Source organism: Kockovaella imperatae, assembly GCF_002102565.1.
Source record: "Kockovaella imperatae strain NRRL Y-17943 chromosome Unknown BD324scaffold_13, whole genome shotgun sequence".
Taxonomy (NCBI): Eukaryota; Fungi; Basidiomycota; class Tremellomycetes; order Tremellales; family Cuniculitremaceae; genus Kockovaella; species Kockovaella imperatae.
Genome location: NW_019028953.1, coordinates 303,800 through 330,737, shown reverse-complemented (window position 1 = coordinate 330,737; position 26,938 = coordinate 303,800). Strand labels below are relative to the sequence as shown.

The window sequence follows — 26,938 nt, the reverse complement described above, 5'->3', positions numbered from 1 at the left end:
ACTTTGGAATTTATGCCAATGCGAGGCTATCTTCTCCCCGGAAGGCCTGGTACACTTTCTTTGCGAGTGCCTTGATGGTCCTGTCAGCGCTTGTCTAGATAGATTGCTGACCCACCTTGTTCAATTTGCGACCACTTGCTGTGCCATTCCTCAGATTCTTGATCTGCGTTGCTTCAGACACATTTCGACCAAATGATCTATCAAGCTCACCTCGCAGTCTGCTAACAACGCTTCGGCCTTAGCCAATCCTCCGCGTGCCTCTGCACGTTCAAAGGCTGTCATGAGCTCCGCGAAAGTGGGATACTTCGCGGCGATTCCTGAGGCGGCAGACGGGGTAATTCCCAAGACCTCTTGAAGCATGAGCTCAAGGGCATCGGTCGAGTTTGTCGCCTTGCGAAGATGCTCCGGTGGTGCGAATGAGAGATGAGATTTGGATAACAGCTTGTACTAATGAGGGTTAGTCTGGCTTGAGGTAACGATCCAAAGTAAAACTCACTGGTCGAACGGCAATGTCGGCTGCCAGATTCCAGATCCAATCCTCGATGTCCTCTGTCTTCTCAACTACGCAGGTAGTCAGCGAAGCAATGATTCTCTTTCGCTGCCATGGACTGACCCTTCACGATATAGGCTTTCTCCGCGAACTGTAGTTCAAGCAGAGCAGCCACGACTGCATCTCTTTCAATCCGCGTTATTGTCGCGTTTTGTGTGCTGATAGACCCCGGCTGGAGTCCAGCACGAGCAGCAGCTGTGTACTCGCGATTGGCCAGTGTTTTGGTCTTGCTATAGTACTTCTCCAGGCCTTTGATGATCAATATAATTTGGGTGTCTGCTGAGAGACCGGCAATCATCCGAAGATCCGCCATCCAGGTATTCAGATAGTCACCGCCTTGAGAGATCATATCGACGAGGTCATCTGCTGAGGATAGAACCAGCACAGATTTGTCCCATTCCCATCTGGGTTGATCCAAGGGGTAGAATCGCTTCGTCGTATTGTCCCAGCGAGCTCTGACATGTCTGCGGAATCTAATGAGGCCTGGATGTGGCGAGTCTTCTCTACTGTCAAAGAACCATTTGCATAGATTGTCGTCGAGTCTCGTCTTGATCTCCGGAAGAGCTCCAGCAATCAGCGACGAAGGAGTCTCGAGATCGGCCGAAAAGTGGACTTCAATCTCTCTGACAGCGTCATTCTTTGACGTTCGAAGCTGAGTCACAAGAATTAGCCTTCCAATTCTGAGGAGTTCATAGACTCACTCGGTTGACTTCTGCAACCTTCTTCTGAAACGAGCGTTGTGCCTCTTTCTCCGCCTAAAAAATGGGGGTTTAGATGACTCACGAGCCCGGAACTCACCTTGGATCTATCTTTCTCGAGCTGCTTCGCCTCCTTCTCCCTTCGCCTCTGCTCTTCGCGTTCCTGTCGACACAGTGCTTGGCTAGATTCCCAAGGATCCTCACGGGCACCGGCGGCTGGAGCAGCATTTGTCAAAGAATCCTTCTTCTTTCGCACTCTCTCTTCTGTCTTTGACAGACTCTTCGATCTTCCTACTTTAATCAGAGAATTGCTGCGAGCGGTAACCTGAGTGTTTCAGCAGAAGTCGCCTAAATGTCACTTACAGTGCTGATGACAGGTGGTCTGATGGCCAGGGCCTCATGCAGATCTGGAATACGATCATCGTCTGAATCTGAATCAGTCTCGACAAGGACGGCATCCAAGGGTCGTCTTAAAGCATATTAGTCTGTAGGATAGGCTGGTCTCGGAATTCGATGACTCACTTTCCAGTAATAACATTCCTTGGTCGACTGGGTCCAATGAAGGATATTCCTGGGTCAGACCCGGACTCGTCATCGCTCGAGATGAGGATTGGCTGGACTGCAGAGCAAGCGATTCATCAGACTATCCTCCGCCATCAGGTCGCTACTCACTGCCTGTGTTGACCATCCTGACAAAACCAGACTGACATCTGTCTAGTAGTGAATGAGTGCAGAGTAGCAGTAAAAGGTCAAAATGGAAAAATGGAAAAATAAATCGCGTCCACTTGCACCAAGGAAATGAGAACAGGACAGATTCATGCATAGTCTCTAAGAACTGTGTCCAGACACTCGGAAAGACCCTCGATACCCCTCAGATCTGGTCCTAATTGCCATAGGTCATTGCCTCTCGATCATCCGCAACCAGTCTCGCCCATTCGATACAAAGTCGGTACACGTAGACTGGGAGCGGGGGCGTCAATTCTCCAACTTCAAAGACTTGGTTTGCAACTCTGACTCACTTTCCATGTCAATCTTTCTTCCAACACTGAACATCCATTCACGACCGGCACTGGCTATTTTCCTGAGTTCTGCATCGCCGTCAAGGTGGCCAGATAGGAGTCCGGCGGACTGATAGGTGCCCCGGGTGGCGTTGGCGGCCTCGATCATGGATCTGGTAGGTCCTGAGAAGAACGCGAAAATGTTGTAGATCTCATTGTAAAGTTGGGTAACGGGAATGTAGTGCAGCCAGGGCTGCAGCCATTCGGAACAGAACTCGGTGTAGACGGTTGACTTGAGGACGGCACTTTCCGACTTGAGCTGATGCGAGGGTCAGCAATGTGAGCATTTGCAATTGACAGCACCTACCAGGGCAAATAGACGCGCAGAGTAACCCATACCATCGATATCAATGAGGTATTTGTGCCTCCAATTCTCTCCCAACGGTACGGCGTCCGCAAAACGGTGATCTTTTCGCATCCCATCACAACCTCCTGGATATTGAGTACATCCGACAGCCTTGGTGAAAGCGACGTCCATCATGTCGGCGTTCAATTCTGCGATAGGGATCGAGGCGGAAATGAAGTTGGTGCTACCCGGCGGGTCGGCAAAGACAACAGTCTTCTCAGCATCGCTCATGTCAGAGGTCATCTTGATCAATCTTTACATAGACGATCAACAAAACATCTCGCACTTGCCCACAATGTGCTCACCTGTGCCTTTGATATTGCGCCAGGAATCCAGGAGGACTACTTCCTCCTCCAGTGGTAGCTCCTCGCCAGAAAATATCGGTCGACTTATCATCCCAGTCTGTCTCCATGTCGTCCACATCGTGGATCTTCATATTGACTGGGTCCCAACCATAGGTATATCTCTTTGTTGAAGAAAAGTAGTAGTGACTGGGGATCAGAATATCTGAATAGCCAACACCTTTGGCGGGCGAGAACATGGGATACAGGGCGTGAATGGTTCGCCAATCGGAGAAGAAATGTCCCTGGTTGTAGTGGGCCCAGGGATGATCGCAGAAATCGTACTTGTCGTCCACATCCTCCGCGAAGATGAATTCGTCGCCCTTTGGTCCAGCAGTGACACCGGCGTCTGCCAAGCGAGAAATTGGTTTCTGACCTTCCTTCAGTTTCGCACGAAGAGATCCGAATAGCCGTCTCGCCTGGGATGATGGATCGCATGTTCGTCGGTAAGCCTCCCAGACGTTACCATCACCCCTCCAATCAGGAATGAATTCTCCACCGAGGACCGATTCGATGCCACCTGCAAGGGGATCAGCAACCTCATCATGGACGCTAAACGGTACCTCACCAGAAGAATCCGCCGTGAGATTGGAGTATTGGTTTTCCTCCCACGGTACCAGGATACGACCCTCTGCCTTTTCGTTGATAGGGAAGTCCATGTCTGGCAGTTCGCGCTGGAACTTTTCTAGCATGACTCGGAAACCCTTTGCACGAGCTCCTACTTCCGCATCATCAAAGCCCTTGCTCACATCGATTGTGCGCGTGGTTCCGTTCTCGATTCGGACAAGATCGACCGACGGCAGGAATCCGACTTGGATGCACCGTCTTCGCAGCTCCGCACCGGAGAAAAGCCAGAAAGGTTTGAGATCTCGGTCAAGCTGATCGTATTCATCAAAAATGACTGCGTCGTGGTCCTTTGCAAATTGATACCATTTGTCAAAACCCTTGGGAGGGTTCTTGTTGTATCGTCTGCGATATTCCTTGACAGCGTCTTCGACGGTAGCAGATTGACGGTTGATCTTTTCGATGTATTTCGTCCTCGCTTCTTCCATCAGATCAGGAATAGGATGGTGAATCGGGGGACGAGGAGCTCTAGCTTTAGCCCGGAGGAATTTGGATCGGATCATCGAGGACGAAGCAGTCGTCCATCTTTGCGTGTGCGAGAAGATCTGGTTGGAGTGTGGACTGACCAGTTGGAGGAGGAGGAAGAGTCCTAGAGCGGCGGCGGCGAGAGTCGCAACTCTGGCGCGCATGGAGAGATTCTTCCATGCGCGATGGTTGGTGACTTTATGGTAGACTGACATGGCGGAATGTGTGTCAAACAGGCGACCAGGCGCAGTGCAGATATACACTGAGAGCAGCTAGTCTCTGTTGACTCTTAGATGCCTCCAAAGCTGTCGTGCAAAGCTGCCTAACACCAGCTGGAGATCAGGACGTGAAAGAGAGAGAGCGATGAGAAGAAGATGTGAAGAATTCCTCGCGACATTCAATCCCCGAGGAAAAACGGGCTACCACGTGGCACCCAATATGGGTTCATGAGATTCACTGATCTATCGTTTGTTATCACCTGGAAAGCACCATGACCAATGACAAGGATCAGTTCGAATCGCTGGGGAACATCAAAGCTGAGGCTTTCAAAGTTCCAAGCTGGGCAACTGGGCCTGGGTTCCCAAGCTCAGACGAGAAGTTGGGAGAGAGCTCGAAATCTCGGCATCGACCTGCCACACCTGAAGCGCCGGAAGATGCCCAGCATGGGAATCCCAGCGACGTGAGCGAGGATGAAGAGGAAGTCTGGGAGGATGCCGAAGAGTCTGTGGCTATGGAAGGCGTTACTACCCGTCTCTTCTCCAATGGCGAGCTCGAGGCGAGTCACGATGCTGTCCTTACGTATGTCGTTCTCCTGACTGACATCCCATCCCAGGCTCTGATCTCGAAAGCCGTCGATTTCAAGACGAAGGGGAACACCTGCTTTCAAGCTAAACCGCCGGATCTCGATAATGCCATATCCTACTACAAACAGGCTCTAGATTGTCTGCCCGCTGTTGACAAATCCTCAGACCTGACAACGTCTCGAACACCTTTACCAACCTCCAGTGGAAGTGGGATTCAGGAGATCACAGACGAGGAGGCAGAAGCGATCCAAGAGTCTGAAAAGACCACCCCCGAAGCCGAGCAACGGAAAGCCTTGGAAATTGAGCTGAAGGACTGTACAAAAGCCTGCTGGGGAAACCTAGGTGCCTGCTACATAGCCAAGGTGGGTCCATCCTATCTGGTGGACTTGTCCTGACGAAGTCTTATAGAACGATGACAAGGAGGCAGTCGCAGCATGTACAGCAGGCGAGTCGGCGGGCCCGCGCCCGGACGTGGTTCTGACAGTCACTCAGCACTCGAGGTGGACTCTCTATATGTCAAAGCCCTCCAGCGACGCGCTGCAGCGAATGAACGCATAGCCTCTTGGAGCTCGCTTTCATCAGCTCAGACGGGTCAGTCCGGCGTTCAGTGAATGTCAGCTTGCTGACGCCGTATCAGATTATGAGATGCTCATCAAAATCGTCGGCACGCAAAGCTCCCAGGCTTCTTTGTATCGTCAAAAGGTCGCCGGTCTCGGGGACAGAATCAAGGTTCAGCAGGAGAAGGAGAAGGACGAGATGCTATCCAAACTGAAGGATTTAGGCAACAGCCTGTTGGGCAACTTTGGCCTGAGTACAGACAACTTCAAGTTTGATCAGCAAGAAGGAGGCGGGTACAGCATGAGATTTGAACGTTAAAGAGGTTCTCCTCTGCTCACAATCACATCGATGAGACATTGCATGATTCTATGATTACCTTCGGTCACCACCATACACCCAAGATGCCATGCCATATCTTACACCAAAAGCGACGAGGCTCCCACCGACTTGTATCGCCCCAAGTAGGGTGCAGAGACTGCTTTCTCGCATCGGTCCAAAATTGACGAGCAGAAAGTTGAGGATCGTCATGTTGGTGCAGGATATGATCCGCCCTGAGCGAGTACTGACCTGCTTTGTGGAGCCTTTGCCGTTGTATGCAGCATGTTCGACCTCTCTAGTCAAGCGAACCAGCCGTAGAGCCTCGAATATGCGCAGTATGATAATCGCAGGCCAGGTTAAAGGCTTTGTGAACTCTGCAACACTTGGACTCAACGTATCTGTCGCCTCAGAATACCTACCAGGATCATTAGTTTGGAAAGACTGAGATGTCAGGGCTCACTTTGGCAATCTATGGCGAGGACATGGAACGATGTGGAAGATCTGAGGGCACGATAGAATGAAGTTGAAGATCTGAGGGATAAAGAAGAGGATGAGTGTCTTGGAGAAATGGCCTTGAATAGCCACTGCGGAGAAAGCCATGCCAGTGAAATAGCAGAAGGTGTCGCCAGGAAATGCTCGAGCAGGGTACCTGCGTGGCTTACATGAGTGTTGCATCGGATCACGCCATGCGTACGAGATACTTACCAGTTGTGCCACAAGAATCCCAAGATGCCCCCGACGAGCGGCATCATGAAATAGGAGCTCATGAGATGGCGCTTGACGACTTCACCTGCGGCCCAATGCAGCAATCTCCCCTCATGCGGGTTGCCCACTCCACCAAGGGCTATGAGGAATGACCGTGGCCATATGGGCAGGAAGAGCAGATCATTCAGGAGGATGGAAGCTGCGATGACAAGGGCTTGGATGGCTTCAACGCCGTTGATTCCAGCCAAGATGTTGATGGCATTAGTGGTAAATGTAGGCACAAGGATCAGGTAGAGGTAGTACAGAGGGCCTGGTGATGCATCAGTGACATTGCGCTGCTGGGCAGGAGTGGAGACCGACCGAGATTGACGACTCTTCCGACGTGAAGCCCAGCTGCTGACAGCCATTTGTCCGCGATCCGGGGAAGAACGACCGAGGTCAATCCACCTTCGGAATAATACACCAACAGCATCGGCACCGAGGCAATCAGCGGTATAGGTAATTTGTGCCGCCAACGTATGTCAAACAGGTCGTCTAAGAAACCGAGGAGTGTCGCAGTAAAAAGCGACAACAGGGACGAGAGATACAGCGAGAGCTGAGGCCAAAGGTCATTTTGGCTTCCTTCAAATAAGGCCTACCTCTGCTTGTGGGAACGTCTCTCTACCCACTTCTTCACCTTTGCGAGGAGTAAACATGTGAGAGAATGGAAAAGGGATGAAAAGCATCATCAAGGCAATGTACCAGCAAGCCAGCGGAAGACCCATGCATTCCGGTCTGCAGGGTGTATGAGTCTCACGCCTGACCCAATTTTTCAGTACCACTCACACCCATGGTCCACTCTCCCTCCCTCCGGGCTTGCATAGATCTCTACCCCTAAGGCCTTTGTCGGCGAAAGGCTGAGCGATGGAGGGTACAGTCCAGACTATTCCAAGAAAGGAGAGGAATGAGAAGCCGATGCTGGCTTGGAGAGCAGGGAAAGTGGGTTGTGGAGGAAGATCTGGTAAAAGATTGAGAATGTTGTCTGGCAACAGCAGGGGCAAGAGCGGATGGGCGATGAGCGTCACCGCGATGGGCAGCATGGCCATTGTCATCAGTTTGGGCGGCGCATGCCCCCATGTCGCCGACTCCTCTTTCATGGTCGTAGGGCAAACTTGGTAGATCCAGCTCCGCTGATGCTCAAAAAGTGGACTCAAGACGTGGAGGTCCCGGATGGGTTTTTTGGCTTCTCCCACGTGCAACGAGACTTTTGGATCTATAGACTGTGTGCATAGGACTAGATTTTTTTTGTAGGCAGTACAGACTCTACTTGAATGCCAGTGTTGGCTACTTCGACACCAGCAACGATCTTCCAGTCATCTCTGTGGTGCGACGCTGGTCAGCGACGGTATGATCCCATCATGCGGACCCACCTTCTGGTTGCTTGACACCGAGAATGGCAAGGATGGTAGGTGCTACGTCGGCTAGTGCGCCCTGCTCCGAGGACACCTCAAGAGAGCCCTTTTCGCCGGTCAAGATGAAGGGTACGTGGTCTATGACATTTTTCAGCGTCAAGACGTCCCATGCAGTAACTCACTGGTGGTGTGAGCAGTAAAGGGGGTGCCGGTTTCAGGGTCAAGCATTTGTTCCGCGTTTCCGTGATCGGCAGTGATAGCGAGGACATAGCCAGCCTCTTCACAAGCGTCATATACGGTCTTAACAGCCTTGTCCGTGGCACCGATAGCCTGGACGGCGGCATCGTACACACCAGTGTGTCCGACCTGTTCCAACGTCAACCAAATTTCCGGAAAATTCTCGAATGGACCTCACCATATCGGGAGGGGCAAAGTTACACATGACAAAGTCGTAGTCTCCCTTCTTGACCACTTCGGCGACTTTGTCGGCCACAGCCTGTACGCTCATCTCGGGTTGTTTGTCGTATGTTGCAACCTTGGGGGAAGGAATCATATGTCGATCCTCCTTGTCGAATTGCTTCTCAACCCCACCGTTGAAAAAGAAGGTGACGTGGGCGTACTTTTCGGTTTCTGCAACCATGATGGTGAGTGTCTTCGTAGATTCAGTGCTGCAGGAACGTACCGGCGATGTGGCACTGTTTCAGGCCCTGCTTTGCAACCCACTCCGCCAGGACGTTGGCCATACTGGCGGGAGGGAAAGCCACTGGGAACGTCCATTCGGGATTGTATTTGGACATCGTGGTGATGGACTGGAGAAAGCTCAGTGACGGAGACTACCGCGCACACTCACGAGATCCTCTGGGACCTTCACATCGACCGGCTTGTCATCCAGACCAAATATCGATGTAAGCTCTCGCATACGATCTGACCGATAGTTGAACATGAACAAAGTGTCGCCCTCTGAATCATGCATCAGCAAAAGGCCCATCGCTCCGCTCACTCTTGACTCGGGAATCCTCTGATCCGCAGATGATGGGTTTCAAGAACTCGTCCGTTACGTTATTAGAGTAGTTCTCCTCGACCTTCTTTATGAGATCTTCAGCAGAGCATTTGTCTCCTTTGCCCTCAACGAGACCCTCATACGCTATAGTGACACGGTCCCAACGCTTGTCTCGGTCCATGGCATAATATCTTCCGGTGATGTCACTGATTTCGCCAACACCAATCTCTTTGATGTAATCCTGGAGTTGTTTCAAGTATTTGGTAGCGGATTTTGGATCGGTATCACGTCCATCTCCAAAGCAGTGGATGTACACATGTTCAATACCCGAATCCTTGGCGGCACGAAGCAGGGCGAACAAGTGTTGGATGTGAGAGTGAACTCCACCGTCCGAGACAAGGCCTAAAAGATGTAACCGGGAACCGTTAGACTTGGCCCGTTCCATACAGTCGACGATAGCTTTCTGCTTTTCGAATTCGTTCTTCTTGATCGCTGAATAGAGCTATCAGCATTGACATCCAAGCTGCGATATGGAAACTGACACTGATCAATCTTGACGATGTCTTGCCAGACAATCCGTCCAGCCCCAATATTGAGATGTCTGAATGACTGGGCTCAGCATGTCCCCTCGCTAGAGGATGATTCTTCGACCCACCCGACCTCGGAGTTTCCCATCAGCCCCTCCTTAAGTCCTACGGCAAGTCCATGTGCTTCGAGCTCTGTGAAGTTGTGCTTGTCCCTAATAGCATCCATGTGGGTAGTGTCGGCATGGAAAATAGCGTTGCCCTTCTCGTTGTCGGATAGACCCCAGCCATCGTGAACACTGTGAATGAGCTCACCATACGGAGGGAGGAAGATAGGAGACGTGGCATCAGCTCAGAGGGTCCTTCAGTGAAAATGATGGGTTGGCTCACATGAGGCAGACTTTAGCTGTGGGATTAAATGAGCAAGCTGCATTGAGCTTCATCGTTCGGCTCACCTTTTCCGCCAGTCTTCTGCTTCTTCTCATCTCTTGGGTCGGGTGAGGTAGCTGAACGAGTTGCCATGGTGAGGACAAATGAAATGAATGGCTTATGTGAAGAACCACCGTCACAGCAGCCAACGATGATGTAGCTTGAATGCTTTCCAGAAATCACGTCAAGACACCGTGGGAAAGCTACTTGCAGCAAGCAGCAGAATGGACGATAATACCACACAGATTTGCGTCGATGTCATCTTCATGACTCCTCGTCACTATGCTCTGTGCCATTATGACAGCTCAAAGAAAGGCGAGCTTGCTTCCATGATGACGTTCATGCACATGCAAATGGTTGTCAACCGTCCACCTCTGCCTAAAGCCACGCAGTATGGGCTAATTTATCCAACAACGCGATGTAACTTTTGCACATCTGCAGTCAAACATCATGCTCAGTGCGTGTATTTCACGTTGGTGATCAGACTTACCACTCAATAAGACATCGCCCTGCTTGATGACCTGCTCATACAACGCCGTCTTGTTTTGTGTTCCCAGCTTATTCGTCTGGATCACTCCGCTGACCTTGTCAATGGTACAATTCAACCGGCCATTTGCGATAAATCTTGAGAGATCTCTGTCCATAAAAGTCTCACTGACACCGAACGATCGACATATCCTCTCCATCGTGAGGGACTGGTACGACTCGAGCAATTGGGCGTATGCCTTGATACGCATTTCTCGAACATAGTATCGAGCATGAGGAGCAAGGAAGACGTTGGGAATGAGGTAATGTTGCTCGACTTCGGCGAGAGCGAGGAAGAACTGGGTGTAGTTTGATTTGTAGAGAGAATCAGTCATCGTGAAGAGTTGAGTGATGGTCGCCATGGCACCGTTAACCTCAGAGCTAGCTAGGATCTGCGTTGGTCAGCACACAAGTATTCGGTCGGACTCCCTCACCTTTGTCTTGATCCCTTTCCTGTCACATCCTACGCCAGACGCAAGGACTGTCAAAGCCACGAAATCGTCGTACTCCATCAACTCGGTTGCGGTGAAGGTCGACAGTGTATCTGTCAAGAGTTCTGCGGCCTCTTTAAAATCTCGGATCGACAGGTGATAGAGTGCCCTGTACACCTTCAGTCGATTCCTCCTGTCCCAATCGCCCCCCGAGTCAATGAGACTGCATCCGTTAGCACACCATGAACGAGAACTTGAGACTCACTCTGTAGCCCGTGTAATGTTCGCGGTGACGAGGTCGCTGTCGGAGTAGAATAGACCCATACGGATCATGGCCAAGACCAGATCGATCCTTGCACCGAGACCAGCGGTCTTCTCCAAGGCCTTTTCCAACGCTGGGATCGCTCTCTCCTGCGACGTGGACATTCAGCGATATCATTCTTGATGGGCAGACCAGAAATCTCACCTTGTCGCCTATGCGGCAGAGATACATCGCTCTCGACCTCAAGAACTCTGAAATCTCACTGTCTCCCTGGTTCTCCTCCGCTTCCTTCAATTTCTGGTCCAAACGATCCAGCTCGGCTTTGTTCTTCTCACTCAGGGACGATATCAATGAGCTATTTGAGCTCTCGACATAAGTCAGATAGGGAGCCATTTCTGCACAAGCCAGTCAGTGAACGTGCGTGTAGGTCCTCTGCTTCAACGCACCATCTGCCTCGACGGCTTTCCAGAAGGAAGAGCTCGCCTCATCCTTCAGCCTGGGAACCGATGTCACCTGATAATGCCATTGGGCAACTTTCAGGTTTGGATATGGTAGTGGGACGTGCTCGTCTGCCATGCTGAGTGGTTCGAGGAGAACAGCCAGATAGATCGATGATCAGTCATTCTTTGCTCGATACCACCTCGCTGAACGACGCGCGAGCTGCTAACGAGGAGGACTGAATAATGTCACCACGTGGCAATGAAAAACGAGGTTGTCATTGATCGCCCCCCCTCAAAACACTGAAAAGACTCGAGCCATGCCCTCCTTATTCTTCTACAGAACTCGCCATTTTCATCGCTCAACGTCGCTCTAAAGGAGCGTCAATATCGTATAGAGAACCAGAGGTAACCACACGGGAAGCGTATTGTCGTCGCGAGTGTCGCGAGCTTGGGAATTGCGGCTACATTTCATTACTGGAGTTGGAGGAGAACAAAAGCTTCAAACAACATCGCCTCGTCCCCACAGTCGCGGCGCGGTTGAATTCAATCCGTCCAATCGAGCGCCCCTCTCTCTCCCCAATCCACAACCTATCTCACCTGCACTATGTCCAGTTTCCAATTCGGACACTTTGGGTATATATGCGAGCGAGCAGCACTCACAATATGTCCGCTCGTTGGGACAGACTTGGGCGTCATGCCGACTTGCTATAGTCGAAATGTTCAACTCGGGAGTCAGATCATCTTTCAGCCTGGTGCGTGGGCCTGTCCACCTTCTTTCATCTGTGGTACTGATTATCTTCCTCTCTCTTCTCTAGCCACATGCTTCGTGCATATCGCAGCTCTGGCCATGACATTGATCATGCTGTTTCACGTTCGATCCAAATACACAGCCGTCGGGAGAAAAGAGATTGTCCTATTCTTTTACCTGTACATGTTCGTCGAATTACTCGCCATCTTTCTGGACTCTGCTATCATTCCTACCGCGCATCAAGTGTATCCAGTGAGCGCATCAGTGAAGCCTTCAAGCCCTGAGCGCTGACACCTCACAGTGGTTCGCTGCGGTTTATGCCGGAGCGCTCGGTGCACTGTATTGGTGTATCCTGATCAACGGTTTCGTTGGCTTTCAATTTCACGAAGACGGCACGCCAATGTCTCTTTGGGTGAGTGTCGCAGATACCATCCATGCTCGACACGTCTGATGCCGCTCCAGTTCCTTCGTCTGTCATGTCTCGCGATTTGGGGAATCTGCTTCTTCATCGCCATTGCTACATTCAAAGGATTCGTATCCTTCTCTTTTACCAAGCCGATCGGACTTTTCATCACCTACCTCATGTTCCCTGCCGTATGCGTCCTTATATATGTCGTGTCCCAGCTCGTCTTGGTGATTAGGACACTCGACGACCGATGGGTCATTGGAGACATCATCTTTGGAACTGCCTTTTACGTGGTCGGATGTGTCCTCCTTTTCGCTTTCAGCGTCAAGATCTGCGATGCTGTATCGCACTACATTGATGGCGTCTTCTTCTTCACCCTGTGCATGCTCTTGGCCGTGATGATGGTGTACAAATACTGGGATTGTGAGTGACTTCAGACGAATAAGACGCCTAACAATTTCAGCCATCACGAAGGAGGATCTCGAATTCTCGGTCGGCTCCAAGCAGGCAGTATGGGAGGTTAAGGATCCACTGCTACCGGTGAGTCTCCAAGACGGATGGCGGACCGCGTATTCACAACGTTAGGCCGGCTCTGAGTATGCAATGGAGGACGACCAACAGAGTCAATTCCGTGGAGCAGGTGGATCCCTCATATTTGGCGGCGGCGGAAACACAATGTACGCGCCCTCCATTCAGTATTCGCAACATCAAGGAGCTTATGGAAATGGCCACAACGGCGGTTACAACAATGGACTTTACTAGTTGCCAAGCGACTTTTTCTCTCTGTTTGTCTTTAACGACCCGTTATGCATGTATCGATCTTATCACGAGCTCAGAGTTACATCGATGCCCATGAACTCCCAAAGTCTCGAGACGGCACTGTCGTCCTCTTTAGCCCATCCACTGGCGACTGCTCTGATGAATTGTTGATGCGCGGCAGCGCCCAGGAACAATGGGCAATTGGCTCTCTTTCCTTCTGATAGGGCCAATCCGAGATCTTTGACAAAGGTGGTGGTGGCTGAGAATACAGGAGGGTTCTTGGCGAGCATGCGAGGCATCCCTGAAGGGATTGTCAGCGAGAGCTGTGATCGGTAACCTTACGATCGACCATGACTGTAGAGGCGGCTGCTCCCTTGGATACTACGTCGTATACTGCCAGTAGGTCCATACCCTTCTTTCTGGCGAAAGCGGTCGCTTCCGCGGCGGCACAGATGTGGATCCCAGCCAAGAGATTGTTGACAATCTTCAACTTGCTACCGGATCCAGCGCCGCCAGCTATGGTCATGATGAGCGGTTTCAGGGTCAGGCCGTAGAAAGACGCTCACGGATGAGGTGAAGCTTTGATGAATTCTTCGCCATGGCTTGCAGCACAGGCAGCGCTTTGACAAGCGCCTCGTCTGTACCGGACGCCATGATGGTCAAGTCTCCTGCAGCCGCCTTGGTTGGACCTCCAGAGATGGGAGCATCGACTACTGAAACATTGTGCTTCCGAGCAATCCCATCGAGTCGAACTGCATCCGAAGGAGCAATGGTAGAACATACAATGATCGTGCTATCAGCGCGCAGCGCTGGAAGAACGCGTAAGCGGACAAGGAGATCAAGGAGATCTGGCCGACCTACATGGGGCGATGGACAAGAGAGCTGCTTCTGCTTGTAAGGCTGTGACGGTGGTGATGACTACCACGTCACACTCCGCTGCATCTTTGGCAGGATCATCCGTTGTCGTCCCTCCGACCTTGGCATATCGGTCCAAAGCATCTAGACTGACATCATAACCAACGGTAGGTATGCCAGATTCGTTGATGATGGCCGCCATAGGAGCTCCCATGACTCCAAGACCCATGAACAACACTTTCGAGGGTTTTGGTCCAGCTTTGAGATTAAGCTCTTTCGCCTTGTCTGTTTCCTCGGCGTCTGTCCCTGTCTCGTATTCGTGAGGTACGCCGAATCGAGACCAGAGCTTCACAACGTTCCCATCGTCCTCTCGAGCCAATCCAGCACCGAGGGCGGCGGTGAAGACTTGCTCTGCGACCGAACACATGGGAGCGGGGAAACAATGTAAACGAGCTTCGTCCATGACGATCCCGACATCCTTCGCGATAATGGTCATTGCAGATTTGAGAATCCCGTCGTCTCTGAGCTGCCAGGGGACGCGATGTCCGACTATTTTTTGGGACAAAGTCTCAGTGAAGACTCATCTTGATGTGTACGCCACTCACACATGAATGAGCTACCACTAGCAGTTTTGATGACATTGTAAGCCAGTCGAGGATTCAGCCCCAAACTCTTCGCGAAAGCCATCGCCTCGCTTTCATATCAGTACCGAGTGGGTAGGAGGTGACTTACCCAGTGACGCAAATCTGAATGGCGCAGTAGACTTGGTTGATCAACTTGAAGTCACTAGCGGCGCCGAGTTTGTCCCCAACGACAGAAAGTCCTCCTTCCGGCGGTTGAGTGAGCAGCTCGATCATTGGCCGAGCCTTCTCTATGGCACTGGATGGACCTGAAGACATGATGGCGAGCGTACCTGCGCCTGCTCGAGTGGATCCTCCAGATACAGGTGAATCAATGATCTGAGGCCAAATCAGTATATCTTCGTACATAGGCAACTCACGTGGATGTCCTTCTTCAGCAAGTCCAGCCTATCCTGAAGCAACGACATGGCCGACGGAGGGCATGTCGAGAATACTACGATCACAGCGCCAGTCGCGAGGGCTGCATACGTCAATGGACACGCCATGCTGATCACCCACCCTCAGCGACTCGGGGTTCGCCGAACAGCAAATCTTCCACTTGACCGACGTTGACAACCATTAAGCCGAGAATCGAAGCTCCCTGAGCGGCCTCAGAGGGAGAGCCGCATCCCTTACAGCCGCCCTGGACAGCTTTCTCTAACGATGGAGCCCAGACATCGTATGCTTGAACGGTGACTCCGTTCTTGGCAAGGCACTGTAATATGATCAGACCTGGACTGGGAATGTGGTCTCACAGTTGCCATGGGCAAACCCATAGCACCAAGCCCTATCCAAGCGACAAGTGGGACGTTCGCAGATGCCATGTTTGGTTATTGAGTGTACTGTGCAGACTAATGATACAAAGTGTACAACGCAGATGAATGACAGCTGGGACAAATGACATCGGGTCCATCGGACCGTTCCCGGCGAAATTTCATCAGATCTATCCGATCCGATCCTCCGCTTCGGCAGCCATGGTATTAGTCCAAATCCTTCACCATGTACGGTCCATCAAGGTGATAGCCGAGACGTCGGTAGTAGTCTCTTGTACCCACCCCTAAAGTCAGGAGTGATCAGTGACGGCCTGCAAAATGTTGACGGCACTCACCAGAGATGACTGCGATACGTCCACTTCCGTGCTCTTCCCTAGCTATCCGCTCGGCTTCCTCCATAAGTAGTGTTCCGATGCCCTTGGGGTGGATGAGCGGTCTGACAAATGTCGATTATGAGGAACTCACCTGATGCTGGAACTTGCGAGGGTCTCTCGAATGAACAGGTGCTGCTGTCCCGTAGACGTGCAATTCCCGCACGAGACTGCAGCCACCCTCGCTTCCTATCAATTCCTTTCGATACGTCCCGTCCTCTGAGCATTTTCGCAACCTCAAAAGTCCCACTAGGATATCATTCGCGGGGTCTTCGTACGATAAGAAAGTTTCCCATCCACCATTGGCAGTGTAGTCGCGCCTAAGCAGCTCTAAATCTTCTGGGCGGATTCTATTGTGTATCTCGTGTAGCTGACCGTCAGACAATTATCGCACAATCAACACTCACTCCGACCTCTCGGAATCGTATATCTCGGCACTCGGCTCCAAAGTCCTTCATTCTGGCCAGTGCGAGCTCTCTGAGATTACCATTCTCAACGCCTGATGAGACAAGCGGCATGGGAATGTCACTGTACGATGAGCTGCAGATTGTGACGGCACTAGCTCACCGCTGAACACGGTAAACACGCGTCCACGGAGGCACAAGGGCCATGATCCTCGCCACGATGTCGACCAGCGCATTTGGTGGGTAGTTCTTGTACTTGCCAGTTCGCCATAGCTCGTACAAACCCGTCCCTCGGATGACCAGAGTGGGATACAGCTTGAGACCATCGGATCGGAAAGCTGGATTTTCAAAGAATTCCTGAAATTGCCAAATGTCCCGCTCGATACCGCAATTAGGTAGATCAGGCATCATATGGGCGACGATCTTGTACCCTGCATCCTTGGCCATGTGAAAGGACTCAGATACCGCTCTGACCGTATGACCTCGGTTCGTATCCCTGGCAACGTCCTCGTACACGGATTGAACGCCGATTTCCAGTCGAGTACATCCGTATCGGAGCATTTGACTACAGAGTCAGCGGAGGAATGCATCGATGACTCACCTCAGGTGCGGCTTCAGACAATAGTCTGGCCGAGTTTCAATCGTTATGCCTACACACTTGGTTTTGCCTTGCTCTCCGAATATAACAGCCTCATCTACGTCCTCCGTGGAGTGACTGCTCAGAGCGTTGTGCAGGCCAGCGATAAACTTGTGGCGATAGTCTTCAGGCATTGACATGAATGTTCCTCCCATGAGACTGTCATCAGTCAGAACCCCCCAATCAGATGGCTCACATGATCTCAACCTTGTCCACGGAATGACCTAATCCTTGCAGCTGCTCGACTCGACCTCTGACTTGCTCGTATGGGTCATACCGAGCCCTGATAGCTCTCATCGAAGTCGGCTGAAAGGACGTCAGTATGAGGGTCATACCGTCCCGGCTCACCTCGTATCCGGTATACGACTGCGTAGAGTATTCAAAATCCGAGTCTGGCCCTCCTGGACAATAGACACAGATATTGCCAGTCATTGCAACATGAGGACATCGATGCGGTTTACACATCACAGCGACCACGGCGACACCACTGGCCGTTCGAACTGGCTTGGCTCTGAGCCATCCTCTCAACCTGTCCTTCCACTCTTCAGGGACTGCCGATAAGACGTCGGTCAGGCGAGGTATAAATGAAAGGTTGTACTTTTTGGCATATTTCGCCCGCAGCTGATCCACGTTCGGTGGCTCGACAGGTGACGTGGATGAGGAGGACGCGTTGAACTGGTCGATGAGGTCTCGCACGACTGCAGAGACGCAGAGTAGGTTCAGCTCTGTCTGGGAAGGCGGAGGGACGATCATGGTGTTGTGGGTGTGCGTGACTGTGATGTATGTGATGATAGCTATGATTAGCTCTTCGTAGAATAGCCAAAAGCTTTCTGACCCGAAATTTTGATTCCGCCGTGAGAGTCCTGGAAGATGGAATACCCTCACTGTACAAGACCTCTTATCGAACGATATCCATGTCTCTATGGGCTCCTTTTTCAGTTGACATATCCTAGTGGTCATTGCAGGAGGACTCGTACATGACGGGAGCCGTATGGCACGGACGCCTGCCTCTCCACCGAGGCTCGCCAAGGTTCTCGCGTTGTACGTTTGGATCCTGCCCTGATATCGCAAAACATTGACATCATTGCAGGCATGCATGCCGTTCTCATTATTGGAAGTAGCCTTGTCTTCCGGCCGAGCACCAGCTAGACATCCTGCAGGCTAGCATGGGACCACGAGCTTACTGATCAATTCCTCCCCCTCTAGTCCAGACGCAATTTTCGAGACCCGCTGCGAACCTCTTGACTCTGCATTCCCATGACAAGAGTTGACATTCGCAGCTTTCATACGAGGTTCCTCGCAGATAGACGACCGGAGCTTCTTTGGCTCGCCGTGAGGGTTCAAGATGACCTCGATGACCTGGGGAGTCACAAAGCTTTGTACATCTTATCGTGGATGTTATATCCTGATGCATGAACTCGGGCAAACCGTCTACTTCAACAAACCACAGCTTCTTAATGAGTCGAACGCGAACTATCTCCTGTGCTGTATCGAGGTCACAGCACCCCGCCTTCCTGCCAACAGGCTCTCATGACCGGGGCTTTGTTGTGACTTCTGTCCGCAGTCCGGCGGCGCCCGGTTTATGTCTTATTTTCGGTGAATACGCGAATTATTAGCCCACCCACCGTCTGTCTTCCTAGGTTCATTCCTCCATTCACACAATGTCTTGCCGTTCAGCTGCTGGCTCAACTCAATTGTATCAATAAAGCCCCCGGCCCGCTGTGCAGTGTCCCAGTGCTCCGATGCCCAGTATTCTGTCCCGGTTCCAGCGATCTCCATCCCGTTCATCGTCCCATTCATCCTCTCATCAAACTACAGATCGGACCCGTAGCGACTCTACGGCTTCATCGACGCTCGCTCGTATCAATCCGAATACGTTCCACGTCCCATCTTCTCCAAAGTCACCAGAGCGTGGCGGCGGAGAAAGTTCTTTCGTGGAGGAGTTTCAGGAGGGGAGCGTGTCTACCAGATTGACACCTGGTAAAAAAAAGCCCCCTCCTGCCCTGCAGATGCCAAAGTCGAGCAGTACACCTCGAGTAGTCTTGACTGAAGAAGGTGCAACGAGTCCAAGGAGTGTCCAAAGTACGCGAGCTCGATTAGACGTGGGTGTTGTCACCTCATCCTTGATGGCCGCTGACATTCGAGAAGGGCATGCCCGATGTTGACGCCTCGCCGATCACCACCTTGAACAATCACGACTCCCTAAACGGCTCTCATGATCCAAATTTCATCCGTCGACGTTCGGGTTCCAACGCTACCAAGTCAACCAATCCCTCTCGAACCAACTCGATCGTCGAAGCACCTCGAGACTTTAATCCTCGGCGCGATACACTCCTGTCTGTAGGCTCCTCCAAAAACAAGAAGAGCAGCAAATCAAAGCGGAGTCGATCAAAGTCGACCGCTTCCGCAGTCTCGGCGCACAGTGGCTCCATCGCCGCTGCTCTGGCAAGAAGCGGACTGGCAGTTGCCGGTGCAACTGCTGACATTGATCTTGCTACGAATTCGTCTCGTCCTTCGTCTGCTCGCGTCCCGTCCTCAAATCGTAGTCCCTTCTTGGTCAGGGGGAATGGTGATTCGGCATTGGGAGATGAGGATCTATCAGATTACGACTTCGACTCGGACGCAAGCGATTTCAATGACAGTCTGCCCGTCACTGGCTTCGCCGTCGCCAGCAACAGACGGCAAGCTGAGTTCCATGCCTTGTTTCCCAACGTCGATGAGGGAGATTATCTCATAGAAGGTGAGTCGATCGTCGATTAGACTCGGCTGATCTGTACAAGACTATGGATGCGCCTTGTCGAAAGACATTCTAGTCCATGGCCGCATTTACGTCTCGGAAAATCATCTATGCTTTCATGCTAACATCTTTGGATGGGTCACAAATGTGAGCAACTGTGAGAAGTACGGCCCTTTAGCTCATTCTTCACAGGTCGTCGTCCCATTTGCCGATATCCGTCGGATCGAGAAGAAAATGACTGCCCTGGTCATCCCAAATGCTATCTGTGTGACCACTAACAACGCAAAGGTAGGTGGAAACTCCACAAGCTTCCCTGACGGCTCAGTACACCTTTGCGTCTTTCATCTCGCGCGACCCGACTTACGATGTCATGATGAACATATGGAGACTATGTAACCCGAACGCAGTGATGTCGGCTACTTCTTTCCAGGCGGAAAATTCACCTGGACCTTCATTGGAAGTCAAGGAAGAGGGTGTGAACCCGCTCAATCTTGAACAGACGGCGGCCGATCATCCCGCGACAAAGTGTGATTGTGCGTCACATTACCCTGAGACTGCCATGGATGCCAGCTTCCCGACCACACCTGAGAAGACGTACAATCTCATGTTCAATTCGGGTTGGCTCAAGGAATTCATGAGGGATAATCAGAAACTCAAGGGTGAGTCTGCATGTTTTTACGATTGGGCTAATGATGACTAGACATTGAATCGTCCGATTGGCAACCGAAAGAGGAAAATCAACATCTGATCAAGACGACCTCGTATATAAAACCGTTGAACGGCTCGATCGGACCGAAACAGACTCAGTGTCACATCACAGACGAGTTGGAGAAGTGTGACTTTGACATGTCCATTTCGGTCTTGACGACGACCAGGACGCCTGATGTGCCAAGTGGAGGTGTTTTCAGCGTCAAAACGAGGACGTGTTTGACTTGGAGTCCGAAAAACACCACCCGTGTCCTCGTGACGAGTGCCGTAGAATGGACTGGCAAATCATGGGTCAAAGGTGAGCGCTTCTTGGGGATGCCCATGCATTTTACTGATGTCCCTGCAGGGATCATTGAAAAGTCATGTATGGAAGGTCAGAGGCAATATCACAAGGATCTCGAGAATGGTATGCGAGCACACATCAAGCAACATGCCACCGAATTTCTCGGCAAAGAGCAACAGGCCGAAGACCTCGATACGGCTTCCTCTCCTGAGGACGTGACAGACAGTCCGACAGCCGCTGAGGCTTATGCCGCCAAGCAGAGACAACGAAGGGATCTCGACAGTTGGTCCATGCAAGGAGGAATTGACAGTATCATGTCTGGTGTCAAGTCTATTTTTTCTGGTATTGGGGACATCTGCTCTACCTTGTCCGACTATCTTCAAGACTTGCCCTTTACGAAAAGCACACTCCTGGTCGGCATCATTTTTATCTTGCTGTTCAGCAATGTCTACACCTATGTGGCCTATCGTCCGTCGAGAAAGAATGCGCGGCGCGCTCAGAGAATTGTCAGTCGGTACGGAGACGAAGACATGACCGAAGCGCTCAAAGTCTTGTTATCTCCACGGGGACGACAAGAAGCGATGGATCAAGCGAGACAGTTGGGAGAGATTCTGGACGAAGTGGAACGACGAGCATCAGATTTGCGACAGGTCATTGTAACTCATACAGAGGGTATGCTGGGAGTGATATAACAGAATGTAAGAACACATGTAACACCTTGTGAATCCTATTTTCTACACTTTGCCGCTCAATTGTTCTTGGACTTGTTTGAGTCTGGCCTCCCATTGAGCCACATCGTCGTCCAGAACTTTGGACAGGACTTCGATCTCGAGATCCAGCTCCATGTTTTCCTGAGCTGATGCACTCGCCACTGTCGTCATTTGCCATCCGTGTGAGGCGAGATGAAGGGTGGATTGCGTTCGTTTGATGGATTCGAGGGAGCTTGTTCGAACGAGGGACGATTTCGCGGCTGTCATCTCACCCAGACGTAGATGACGAGTATGATACTTGAGCAATGAAGGGCGATGTGAAATGGTGATCAGGGTGATGCCTAGAGTTTTGGCGTGTTCGTACATGAGGCCTTCGACGTCGGACGAGACGGCGGACGTGCATTCGTCCAAAATAGCATAACGGGGACGATGATAGCTGCGCTGTCAGCTCAAATCAAGTGGATGATGCTACTCACAATAGCCGTGCCATCCCCATCTGTTCAAAAGTCAGCATCTATTCAAGGGCAACTTCAAAAACCTACCCTTTGCTTTTCACCACCCCTGACCGTCAGCTTCAACAGGATAAGCATTCACCCACGACAAGACATCCTTCCACTCTTTGCGTGTCTCCCATCCGCCTTCCCTAGATGGCAGGTAGGCTAGGTGAACATTTTCCAAGATTTGCATCAGCTCAGCGTCAGTCCTGCCTTGTGATTTCATCTCGGCGTAAGTTTGCGGGCTGGACAGTCAGTCATGAAGATTGCCTGGACCTCACTAGATGACCCTAGGTCGTCTCAGCACGATCATCTGTACGCGATACTCACTGATCACGCAGACTGCCAATGCTCAGGTATGGCCTTTGTGGGAGGAAAAAGATGCCTCCAGGACCGTAGTGTGGTCGTTCGAGCAGACCCGACCATGTGGGCCAGAGCTGTGCCGCAATCCGGGATATTGACGTCTTCCCGACGCCACTGGAAATCAGCCGCAAAGCCTACCTCAGATACTCACTTTGGTCCAGTGATGAGTGTGTGCTCTACAGCCTCCACACGGAGATCAAGACTGCGTATCAATTCTTCTCCGCCACGCTCTGCCCCCGCACCACCTGACGGAGCGACGATTGGAACGTCTTTGAACAAGAGGTGATCTGGTCCGATGATGATCTGACCTTTCACACTTCCGAGATCGTAAAATGGCTTGGTAATCAGTCGTGAGCAGTGCTGAAATAGCTCACTTTGCCTGTGTGAGTTGGCGGCGCAGCGATGACGGGATACGCGTTCTGCTCCAAGGCATGAAGGGACGCCAGCAGCGAGTAGACACGCGTGGTATAGCCAGAGAGCTCGGCTAAATCCTTGCCTGAGTACATGAGACGCCCTCCAGCATCGGCGAGAGACAGCAACAGTCGACGATTGGATACGTAGTCTGGTATCAGTGAAGATCGAGCGATTCCTTACTTTCTGTTCTTGAGGCGACATGTAACGATAGACCACCTGTTGAGGCGATCGCATGTCCGGCACGAGGGAATAGTAATGGAATTGACATGAGTCCGTAGCCACATGCCGACCAAGCGTACTTGATCACAAAGTCTTCTGTCATTCTGCGCATATGAGCTTGGTTGGAAATAAGTACTCGCCCATAGGGTACGCGGATCTTCAGAACCGAGTGGATATGATTGGCGAGGCGCTGGTAGGCAGATAGCAAAATACCTTTCTCTCGCTTGCCTCCGTCGTAAAAGCTGGACCTCTTTCAGTCGAAACTCGAGACGTCACACTCACGCGACCTCTTCGCCATCTCGTCCAATGCGACTCAGGCCTTTCCTGTATTCGCCTTCGAGGGTAGCAGTGATCGCGGCCATCCGCCCAAACGCCGGGGTAGCCTTTCTCAGGATCCAAGCTGTCAGTGCATAGTTGCTGTACAGTCCGACGGTGCCCAGAGGTCCGAGAGAGGCGGAGAGCTGCGACGTGAAAATGATGAGATCAAGAGCGGGCTTGCCGATATTCCCACTGCGATGGTGAGCGAGCGGCTTTCCTGCCATGTCAAGACCCACTATAATGCCGAAAGGGTGTCGCAGAATTTGGCGAGATCCGTAGTGATGAGTCTGCAGATGAGCGAAGCGTCATGGTGGTCGACTCACTGGTCCGCACCGCCTGAGGCAGCCTCGGACGAGGGATCACCTTTCGCCCTGCTGCCTGATGGGACAGCGGCTGCAAGTCCCATGCCGAACTTGTAGTAGTTGAGGTTTTGGTTCCTGGACTGAGCTTTGGACTCTTACCTCCACTCACAGGTACAGGTCATGTATGTATCGCGTGAGATTAGTACGAAAGGCGAGTGCGAGTTTTTTCTCTAAGAAGCGGATCTGCATTTTGTTCAGTTTCAGCCTGCTCGCATAGAGTATCCCACCATGGAATTTGTATACGTGCTGGGAATAGCCAGGGTGAACCACCAGCCTAGTCCTCGCAAGAAGCCGCGACCATTTGCAGATACCTTGCCGGTCAGCTCAGCGTGGAAACGCTCTGCCCTCACCAAGTCGCGAACGATCCTTCCGTCCAGCCTAGCCACCATGACACTGAGGATGGTCCTCGTGATGAGGAAAAAGGTATGGAGAAGCAAAAGGAACGCCTCTTTGCCCGTGGAGCTACACCTTGAGCTTTGGACACTGATCTTGACCTACCTTGGTATAGCGATCCTCAAGATCGAGACCAGCATCTTCCAGAATCGCTTATTGACGCCTAGCTTTTCGCCAGGTCTGAGCGGAGGGAATAGGTGAAAATGATTCTCGTACAGATCTTTGGGCGTCGGAGTGATGTACACTTTGGATAGACGCCCTCGATAAGGTACGAGAAGCGTCCGAGATCCTGACGGGTCGGGGATGTACTCCCAAGTCAGGCTTGCGAGTCACCGTAGAATGACTCACCAGATCCACCATCTTCCTCTCCAGGGCTGGAGTGTTTCTAGGACACCCATCTCAGCTGCGCACGATCTCAGTCACTTACAGAGGTGTCTCGCTCATCATACGCCTTCGTTCTGCTGCTTTCCGTCGCCGAGCTTCGCGCCAGGCTCGAAGAGACACTGCATGTTTTAACGCGGACAAGGGAACAGAAGGTGCTCGGAGCGAGAGAAGCAGAGCAATGAGGACAGCAACAAGAACACGACGTCGGCGACCTGTCAGACGAGAGAGAGCCGGCGCCAGCGCCTGGCTGTGTCCTTCCATTGCTCACAAGATGTCGCACGATGTTGGATGATGCGGAATGTAGACCAACACATGCTCGGGTGGTGATGCGTTAAACCCCCTCTCTCGGCAATTCTGAAATTCCCAAATAGCCGAAGATTTCGTCGCAACGTTTCCGCTCTGAACCGAGAGGAAGCAAAAAAGAAAGAGATGTGTTCTAGGAGATTCGAACTCCTGATAGGATCGTTAGTTATTGATCAAGATATTGCGAGGAATCAACGTACCTGCGGGTTGCCCCATCGGGTTTTGCCTGTAGTACAGTCAAGAAACTCTTGAATCCGACGCCATAACCGCTCGGCCAAGAACACTTGCGATCATCGAGCGCCGGGTACGTACAATATCAAACCCACCAAAAACTCAGCTCAGCCTTTCAAGGCGGGCAACTCATCTGACCATCTCTCGGCGCCGTCCTGTCATGCTTCCGGTGCTCTATATACGTCAGGAATCAATATGGAGAGACTACGATTCCTTACCTTCATTTCGTCACTTAACAGCCATGGGCGCCACAGTCCTGGTTTTGACATGTGACCGCTACATTACAGTATGGGAGGTCAGTGTGATGAGGTTCTAGAACTCGACCAGGGCTGTTTGGAGGGCCTATCGTCATCGTATTGATCTGGACAACCATTCCCGACATGGGATAATCGACCGAGACAGGTGGCAAGGATTTTACCCTGGCGCTCAGATTTCACAGATTTCATCTCGAGACCATGGTATCTTTGTCCCACAGTCTAGGGCGGCGTGCTGATCTCACTGTGGTCCCGTGTAGCAGCTTCGGATCACGTCTTCATCTGACTGACGGGTCTCCTAAGGAGACCTTTTGCATCCTGAAGCGATTCCGAGCTGCACCTCAATGCTCCTCGAGCCCGCAGCAAGAGTGCCACATTCACGGTTCGCATGCCGTGATAACATTTTTCGGATCTTGCCTCTGCTTCAAAGATCAATACTTGAGCAATACTTTGAAACTGCAGTCGAACGGGATCGGAATAGGTGTGTATCACGCTCGGTCCATACAGCATGGACAAGGATACTACACCGACACCTGTGGTGCCCCCAGGTGCAAAATACCGGGGTGCTGTGGTCGAGGTGAGTTGCGCCCGGTCACATTTTCGCATCGATCGAATACCCTCCATGGCTTGTCTGTCTGTCTATCCGTCACGTACTAAACGCACGCCCTCCCAGGACCTCCAACTACCCCCTGCCTTTTGTCTACCTCAGGATGCTCAGCTCTCTCGAGCGCTCGAAGCGGCTTATGAACGTGAATTTGACCAGCTCCCGTGAGTGCATTTCCCAGCACATGTCCTCGGAGGGAGGGGACGTTTGCAATCTTGTCTCTCTCTGATATCGACACGTCATAGTGTCCTCAACGACCGTCGGAAACCGATAGGTTACCTCGACGTTCGCAGTATACGCAAAAAGTTTGAGAGTGGTCAAGCTGGGGTAGATGACGAAATTGGTGAGTCTTGAGCGTTTGTGGCCCCGTGAAGCCAAACTTGCTGACACAGGACGTCATCTATCCTACCCGTCGACTATTGTGTCCGATTCCCCAACTCTATTATCCTTCCGAATCGATTCCATGAATGGCTTGGCATTCATGCACGAACAGCACTCCATATCAATCACTTCCCACTGGCTTCTCAATCTCACCCGTATACTGTGATTCACCCGTTAACCCCACTGGAGGAGTTGGAAAGTTTCTTTTCGACAAAAGGAACAGACTTTGCTCTGGGTTCGTTGTTCCACCAGACGCGACGTCATTTCATGTGCTGCACATCTGCTGACCTGTTGGTGACAGTGACTGATATGGAACGCAAGTGGGTCTTAGCGGTAGCTACCAAGGGTGATCTAGAGGTGAGTAGACGAAGAAGCCTTTGTCGAAGACATCCCGAGCTGATCTCACGTTTCTTCCTCAAGACATTTGTAAGACGTCGCGGATAGCTGAGCTGGATGGGCGCCATAGGTATGCGTCGGTTAGATGCTCGAGGCGAGTAAGATTCATTCAACAATGTATTCATGGATGCTAGCTACCGTTGATTCGGCCGAGGGCCAGCAGACGCAGCTGCTTTTTGAGGCAGGCACGGGGGGGGTTGGTGTTTTTCTTTCCAATTAGCTCCATTTCCTACTTTAGTGGCAAATGGATGCTAGTGGAGATGATGTATTAATAGGCAGCTCTCTTGTTCGGACCAATCCCATTGGGAATAGGTTCGGATGCATATGAAATGAAGCGTGGCCC

The 26,938-nt window shown here is 51.6% G+C and overlaps 12 protein-coding genes and 1 non-coding gene across 13 annotated transcripts; 4 read left to right on the top strand and 9 right to left on the bottom strand.

Annotated features, from left to right (window-relative positions):
• Nucleotides 1–10: 10 nt before the first annotated feature.
• BD324DRAFT_643279 (hypothetical protein) lies at nucleotides 11–1,843 on the bottom strand (the record flags this gene model as incomplete). Its single annotated transcript, XM_022017535.1, has 8 exons — nucleotides 11–70; nucleotides 116–163; nucleotides 211–447; nucleotides 497–561; nucleotides 614–1,187; nucleotides 1,252–1,305; nucleotides 1,349–1,464; nucleotides 1,771–1,843. The coding sequence occupies 8 exons, from the start codon at nucleotides 1,841–1,843 to the stop codon at nucleotides 11–13; spliced, it is 1,227 nt and encodes a 408-aa protein (XP_021869000.1).
• A 288-nt stretch (nucleotides 1,844–2,131) lies between these two features.
• Nucleotides 2,132–4,246, bottom strand: BD324DRAFT_583214 (hypothetical protein; the record flags this gene model as incomplete). The annotated part of the gene is made up of 5 exons (XM_022013605.1): nucleotides 2,132–2,208; nucleotides 2,268–2,565; nucleotides 2,614–2,905; nucleotides 2,958–3,513; nucleotides 3,562–4,246. 5 exons carry the CDS (start codon nucleotides 4,244–4,246, stop codon nucleotides 2,132–2,134), a joined length of 1,908 nt encoding a protein of 635 aa, XP_021868999.1.
• Nucleotides 4,247–4,562: 316 nt separating this feature from the next.
• On the top strand, nucleotides 4,563–5,799 carry BD324DRAFT_634849 (hypothetical protein). Its single transcript, XM_022016763.1, has 5 exons — nucleotides 4,563–4,857; nucleotides 4,915–5,247; nucleotides 5,294–5,330; nucleotides 5,378–5,476; nucleotides 5,523–5,799. Exons 1-5 carry the CDS (start codon nucleotides 4,573–4,575, stop codon nucleotides 5,759–5,761), a joined length of 993 nt encoding a protein of 330 aa, XP_021868998.1. The 5' UTR covers nucleotides 4,563–4,572; the 3' UTR covers nucleotides 5,762–5,799.
• BD324DRAFT_634847 (glycosyl transferase family 4-domain-containing protein) lies at nucleotides 5,800–7,995 on the bottom strand. Its single transcript, XM_022016762.1, has 6 exons — nucleotides 7,292–7,995; nucleotides 7,105–7,240; nucleotides 6,827–7,061; nucleotides 6,467–6,776; nucleotides 6,222–6,410; nucleotides 5,800–6,176 (listed from the first exon to the last, which is right to left on the bottom strand). Exons 1-6 carry the CDS (start codon nucleotides 7,600–7,602, stop codon nucleotides 5,816–5,818), a joined length of 1,542 nt encoding a protein of 513 aa, XP_021868997.1. The 5' UTR covers nucleotides 7,603–7,995; the 3' UTR covers nucleotides 5,800–5,815.
• Nucleotides 7,703–9,975, bottom strand: BD324DRAFT_132209 (metalloenzyme). The gene is made up of 11 exons (XM_022011991.1): nucleotides 9,837–9,975; nucleotides 9,772–9,781; nucleotides 9,513–9,680; nucleotides 9,400–9,458; nucleotides 8,858–9,349; nucleotides 8,708–8,817; nucleotides 8,540–8,666; nucleotides 8,273–8,487; nucleotides 8,040–8,223; nucleotides 7,876–7,995; nucleotides 7,703–7,824 (listed from the first exon to the last, which is right to left on the bottom strand). Exons 1-11 carry the CDS (start codon nucleotides 9,901–9,903, stop codon nucleotides 7,790–7,792), a joined length of 1,587 nt encoding a protein of 528 aa, XP_021868996.1. The 5' UTR covers nucleotides 9,904–9,975; the 3' UTR covers nucleotides 7,703–7,789.
• Nucleotides 9,976–10,080: 105 nt separating this feature from the next.
• On the bottom strand, nucleotides 10,081–11,640 carry BD324DRAFT_683192 (26S proteasome subunit RPN7-domain-containing protein). The gene is made up of 6 exons (XM_022019176.1): nucleotides 11,475–11,640; nucleotides 11,233–11,423; nucleotides 11,032–11,177; nucleotides 10,770–10,989; nucleotides 10,301–10,727; nucleotides 10,081–10,245 (listed from the first exon to the last, which is right to left on the bottom strand). The coding sequence occupies exons 1-6, from the start codon at nucleotides 11,602–11,604 to the stop codon at nucleotides 10,214–10,216; spliced, it is 1,146 nt and encodes a 381-aa protein (XP_021868995.1). The 5' UTR covers nucleotides 11,605–11,640; the 3' UTR covers nucleotides 10,081–10,213.
• A 142-nt stretch (nucleotides 11,641–11,782) lies between these two features.
• On the top strand, nucleotides 11,783–13,453 carry BD324DRAFT_593813 (chitin synthase III catalytic subunit). Its single transcript, XM_022013824.1, has 6 exons — nucleotides 11,783–12,220; nucleotides 12,284–12,468; nucleotides 12,518–12,628; nucleotides 12,679–13,045; nucleotides 13,086–13,162; nucleotides 13,208–13,453. Exons 1-6 carry the CDS (start codon nucleotides 12,073–12,075, stop codon nucleotides 13,382–13,384), a joined length of 1,065 nt encoding a protein of 354 aa, XP_021868994.1. The 5' UTR covers nucleotides 11,783–12,072; the 3' UTR covers nucleotides 13,385–13,453.
• Nucleotides 13,447–15,680, bottom strand: BD324DRAFT_643273 (NAD binding domain of 6-phosphogluconate dehydrogenase-domain-containing protein; the record flags this gene model as incomplete). Its single annotated transcript, XM_022017534.1, has 10 exons — nucleotides 13,447–13,682; nucleotides 13,724–13,897; nucleotides 13,948–14,190; nucleotides 14,243–14,380; nucleotides 14,462–14,785; nucleotides 14,842–14,930; nucleotides 14,969–15,195; nucleotides 15,237–15,337; nucleotides 15,376–15,571; nucleotides 15,612–15,680. 10 exons carry the CDS (start codon nucleotides 15,678–15,680, stop codon nucleotides 13,447–13,449), a joined length of 1,797 nt encoding a protein of 598 aa, XP_021868993.1.
• Nucleotides 15,681–15,725: 45 nt separating this feature from the next.
• Nucleotides 15,726–17,830, bottom strand: BD324DRAFT_634836 (putative Pol II transcription elongation factor). The gene is made up of 8 exons (XM_022016761.1): nucleotides 17,390–17,830; nucleotides 17,238–17,347; nucleotides 17,006–17,200; nucleotides 16,568–16,969; nucleotides 16,408–16,528; nucleotides 16,095–16,370; nucleotides 15,965–16,046; nucleotides 15,726–15,913 (listed from the first exon to the last, which is right to left on the bottom strand). Exons 1-8 carry the CDS (start codon nucleotides 17,792–17,794, stop codon nucleotides 15,837–15,839), a joined length of 1,668 nt encoding a protein of 555 aa, XP_021868992.1. The 5' UTR covers nucleotides 17,795–17,830; the 3' UTR covers nucleotides 15,726–15,836.
• A 1,362-nt stretch (nucleotides 17,831–19,192) lies between these two features.
• Nucleotides 19,193–21,461, top strand: BD324DRAFT_609913 (hypothetical protein; the record flags this gene model as incomplete). The annotated part of the gene is made up of 6 exons (XM_022014179.1): nucleotides 19,193–19,781; nucleotides 19,822–19,925; nucleotides 19,971–20,066; nucleotides 20,104–20,437; nucleotides 20,479–20,784; nucleotides 20,833–21,461. The coding sequence occupies 6 exons, from the start codon at nucleotides 19,193–19,195 to the stop codon at nucleotides 21,459–21,461; spliced, it is 2,058 nt and encodes a 685-aa protein (XP_021868991.1).
• On the bottom strand, nucleotides 21,419–24,754 carry BD324DRAFT_634819 (ABC transporter transmembrane region 2-domain-containing protein). The gene is made up of 18 exons (XM_022016760.1): nucleotides 24,391–24,754; nucleotides 24,148–24,350; nucleotides 24,000–24,111; nucleotides 23,877–23,960; nucleotides 23,759–23,832; nucleotides 23,611–23,724; nucleotides 23,524–23,574; nucleotides 23,252–23,479; nucleotides 23,110–23,211; nucleotides 22,931–23,073; nucleotides 22,711–22,898; nucleotides 22,488–22,672; nucleotides 22,304–22,450; nucleotides 22,255–22,263; nucleotides 22,078–22,218; nucleotides 22,022–22,040; nucleotides 21,956–21,975; nucleotides 21,419–21,915 (listed from the first exon to the last, which is right to left on the bottom strand). Exons 1-18 carry the CDS (start codon nucleotides 24,400–24,402, stop codon nucleotides 21,504–21,506), a joined length of 2,244 nt encoding a protein of 747 aa, XP_021868990.1. The 5' UTR covers nucleotides 24,403–24,754; the 3' UTR covers nucleotides 21,419–21,503.
• Nucleotides 24,755–24,856: 102 nt separating this feature from the next.
• On the bottom strand, nucleotides 24,857–25,013 carry BD324DRAFT_t28. The gene has a single exon. It is a non-coding gene; the product is annotated as a tRNA-Leu (tRNA).
• Nucleotides 25,014–25,499: 486 nt separating this feature from the next.
• On the top strand, nucleotides 25,500–26,829 carry BD324DRAFT_131734 (hypothetical protein). The gene is made up of 6 exons (XM_022011990.1): nucleotides 25,500–25,791; nucleotides 25,888–25,982; nucleotides 26,064–26,161; nucleotides 26,312–26,434; nucleotides 26,501–26,545; nucleotides 26,666–26,829. Exons 1-6 carry the CDS (start codon nucleotides 25,723–25,725, stop codon nucleotides 26,695–26,697), a joined length of 462 nt encoding a protein of 153 aa, XP_021868989.1. The 5' UTR covers nucleotides 25,500–25,722; the 3' UTR covers nucleotides 26,698–26,829.
• Nucleotides 26,830–26,938: the final 109 nt, after the last annotated feature.